General features: G+C 36.7%; 1 protein-coding gene across 2 annotated transcripts in view; it reads right to left on the bottom strand.

The window, feature by feature from the left end:
- Trim24 (tripartite motif containing 24) overlaps positions 1–4,278 on the bottom strand; it is a 105,118-nt gene that overhangs the window by 52,041 nt on the left and 48,799 nt on the right. For both annotated transcript variants that reach the window (XM_008823478.2, XM_008823477.3), the window contains exon 3: positions 3,220–3,367. In XM_008823478.2, the coding sequence (XP_008821700.1) occupies positions 3,220–3,367 (148 nt within the window). The remainder of the gene's footprint in view (positions 1–3,219; positions 3,368–4,278) is intronic.

Raw genomic sequence — 4,278 nt, 5'->3', positions numbered from 1 at the left:
TTCTGCTTTTTGGTATTTCTGTGCTGAAGAAAGCATATGAATTTCATAAGTCATTTAAATCTTTTCATAAGAAATCCTTAGAATTGTTTTGTCAAAGGATAATTTATAGAGAAACAACTAAATGGTTCTCTAAAAAGTGGAACAATGTAGCCAGGTGTGGTGGCACACTCCTGTAGTCCCAGCACTTGGGAGGCAGAGGCAGGCGGATCTCTGTGAGTTCTAGGCCAGCCTGGTCTACATAGGGAGGTTCAGGCCAGCTGGGGCTACAGGGAGACCCTGTTTCAAAAAGACCAAAAAAAAAAAAAAAAAAAAAAAAAAAAAAAAGGAACAATGTATATGCCTAACATGTAAAGAGTAGACTCAATGTTCCTAATTTTTGCCAATGACATGTAAGGGGTAAGCAGAGATACGCATACGCACCCACAAAAAGACATACTTCACTATCCTAGGATATATTTCTTTAATAACTGACATTAAACAACTTTTCAGTCATCAGCCACTTGAATTTAAAAACTAAGATTTTCCCATTTTGTTTATCCAATTCTTTTTGACCTGTACAAACACTGAACAAATTATCTAATGAATATTAGAAAATTTAGTTTCACTTGCTTCATTATTTATTCTCAGATATTTTTCTTGCAGAATGGTTTCATTAGACATTTTTAGGTATGTACATCATACTTTCCTAATTAACATTCACTCTCACATCACCCTCAATTGTCCACCCCCACCTTCCCATTGGACCCTTCCTCTTCCCCAAATAGTCTTCTCTTCTATTTTTATGTCTTAAGTATTTATGAATGTGCAGTGTATATGATTTATGTTTGTTTGCCATTGTGTGCACCATGTGGAAGGCAGAGGTTGACAGGGGTGTGTTTTCTTATAGCTCTCCACCTTTAAAAAAAAAAAAAGGTTATTACTGAATCTTGAATTTATAGTTTCTGTTTGACTGACTGACCAGTGACCTGGCCACCTCCTGTTCTGGGGTTACAGCATACATACATACATATGTATGGAGACCAGAGGTCAATCTCAGGTGTCATTCCTCAGGAGCCATCCAACCTTGCTTTGTTGAGAGACCTAGGGCTTGCCTATTAAGCTAGGCTGCCTGGACAACAAGCCCTAGGAATTAACATTTGTCCTGACTCCCTACCACTGGACTTACAAACAAAATGTGGATGTTTGAGAGTTACATTGGGTCCTCATGCATGTGCAGTAAGCAGTTTATGAACAGTGCTATCTCCCTAGCCACTGCATACCTTAGGTCTTAATCTGGTCAGATTAATAGCTAGCTAATATTTTTCCCCCATTCTGTAGCCTATTTCATTTTTGCTATGCAAAAACCTTTTAATTTCATGAAATCCCATTTTTTAATTCTTATTGGGGGGATTATTAAGGGTCCTTTTTACAAAATCCAAATGTAGTATAAACTCTCAGACGTAAACTAATTTTTTATTTAAATGTTTGATTCAGCTAAAATATTCACGATTTTAAATTCATAGGAAAACCCTCAAAATAACTACAAAGGAGAATTAGTTAAGAGATTTACATTTTCTAATCACAAGACAAAGTTTACAATAAAAAGCAAAAAATGGGAAATTTTCTTCATTCTTTAAAAGAATTCTTGCAGAGGCTGAAGATACAGCTCAGTTTGGTATACTACCTAGCAAGCACAAAACCCTGGGATAAATCCCTAGCACCACATAAATTGGGAGTGGTAGCATATGCCTGTAATTTGTACTACCTTTATCCAGTTTAAAATCCAAAGGAGACCTGTCAGACTAACTTCCAACCCTACATAAGCCCCATTCTCTATACCATACCCAGATTGTTAAGATGTGAAAGAGTAAGCCTCATGGTCCATACTTCAAATGTAGCCTTGATGCTACCATGCAACTCTTCAGTTTCCTCATCAGCTCTTACAACTGGATTTATTTAGCCTCGAACCTAGCTCCCCAAATCAGAGGTTAGTACTCATTTTATGTGTCACAATAGGATTCAGTAGGCCAAACTATGATTATTTATTTGCTTACACTCTTTAATATATACTATAAAATCCTTGAGTACAGGCAACATCTAACATTTTCATGTTTTCATTCCAAGCACTCAGCAAAATTTAGAACATAGAGGAGGAACACAAACACTGGTTGACTCAAAGACCAACAGCAAGAAAATAAATTTTAAACAACAGCACTGAGACATACTAACAAAGTTGAGACATTCTTTTGCATGTATGAACTCTTAAAACATTATGCCAAATGAAATAAGCAAAGCATCAAATAAAATAGACAGTGAGGATGCTTGTAAAACACAGTAAACAATGCCACTAAATTGCACACTTCAAAATAGTTTAATTGAAAAAAAACTATATACAGATTTGCTGAAATAAAATACCTACTAGTGAACTTTACATTAGAAGTAACACAATAAAGGGGCTGGAGAGATGGCTCAATGGTTAAGAGCACTGGCTGCTCTTGCAGAGGACCAGGGTTCAATTCCCAGCACCCATATGGTTGCTTACAATTGTCTATAACTCCAGTTCCAGGGGAATCCGATGGCATCTTCTGACCTCCATGGGTACTGCACAACAAGGATGCACTATCACACATACACGTAATACACTCACACACATAAATTAAAACAAAAAAGTAACACAATAAGTAGTGGTGCATGCCTTTAATCCCAGCACTTGGGAGGCAGGGGCCAGCCTGGTCTGCATAATGAACTCCAGGCCAGCCAGAGCTACATATTGAGACCCTGCTTCAAAAAAGCAAACAAAACAAAGATAACACAATAAAAACACAAAAATCGTACGTACATAGGAAGCAAAGCTTTATTGGTGATCTATTATCAGATGAAAGCTTACTACAAGAATACCTAAAGAAAGAATTCTGAAAGGTTTAGGGCCCATTTCTCATCACCTTACACAAAATGAGATAAGAAAAATAAGATAAAGCAACTTTCATTTGTTCACAGCAAATGCATTTATAGAAACAGGAGGGCTGGGCTATGAATTAAGGAAAGATTCAATATGTAGTTCAGATTTACCAACATTTCTAAGTTCCACAATTTCTTCTAGAATGTTGACCTCTTTTTATTAAAAAGCTTATTTTATGTATATGTAATATTTGTAAGTATACTGAAATGAGTCAACATAATAAAACAGAAAATATAGAGAGAGAAAAAAAAAAAGAAAAAAGAAATGAACCAGTTCATTACCTGGAGATACTTCCTCTTTCTGTCTGACAGTGTGGTCTTTTGTGAACTTCACCCTTTGGTGAGCTCTAATGCAAGTCTTGCAGAGCCATTCGACACACTCTACACAAAACCCATTCGCTTCTGCATTGTCTTCACAGCTTGTACACACCTAATGATGAAAGAAATCAGTTACATAAATTGAGAAAATGGAAAGGTGGCTATACCAGTTACACGTATCTGGACTATGTTTTCTTAACAATGATTTAAGTTTAAACTGGCATCATGTATTAAAATTCTATGCAGAGGATTAAGGTTCAGTTCCCAACACCCACAACCATCTGTAACTACAATTCCAGAGGATCTGACACCTCTTCTGGCTTCCCCCAGCACCATGCATTGCACATGGTGTACATACATACATGCAGGCAAACACACACATAAAATAAAAGTAAATAAATCTTTAATAATTTTAAGTATATTTTTGTCTTAATTCAATATATTACATGAGGCCCTAGGTAGGTATTGAGGATATAGCAAGGAAAAGCAAACAGTTTCTGTCTATATTGTCCTAGTTCAAATCCAAATTCCCCCACTTACTAGCTGAATGGTCTTGGGCAGGAAACAGAACTCATTAAAATGAGAGTAACAGCATATTTGAATGAGTTGTTGAGATTAAATGGGAAGTAGATATGTTATTTCAATGACCACACTATTGAGAAGTGCCAATAAAAGAAATGTGTAAAAAACTGTAAGCAGTTCTATGAAAACACTTTGACCACACTGAATTAGGGTTGGAAAGCTAGAGAAGTGGCAAGGATTTACTCAGTGAAAAATTTTCCTAAAAGTCTTATCAGCCCAAGATATGAAAACTACTGGATAAAAAGCCTTCTAGTCAGAGAACAGCATGAACAAAAGTCTGCAGGCAAGAGGAGATTGGTTGGTTCTAAGAACTGAAAGAAATCAAGTACCATTTTAGTAAGAGATCAAGGGGAAAGTTGGCAAGAGGAGCTGATGGCAAGACAGCCTGAGCTAGACCAGAGGAAGTTGCATGACCTCAGGAAGGAAGGAAGGGGGGGGAGG

The sequence above is a fragment of the Nannospalax galili genome, unplaced genomic scaffold, assembly GCF_000622305.1.
Source record: "Nannospalax galili isolate Female #2095 unplaced genomic scaffold, S.galili_v1.0 scaffold307, whole genome shotgun sequence".
NCBI classification, from domain to species: domain Eukaryota; kingdom Metazoa; phylum Chordata; class Mammalia; order Rodentia; family Spalacidae; genus Nannospalax; species Nannospalax galili.
The sequence above is the reverse complement of the archived record's forward strand: the minus strand, read 5'-3'. Positions and strand labels throughout refer to the sequence as shown.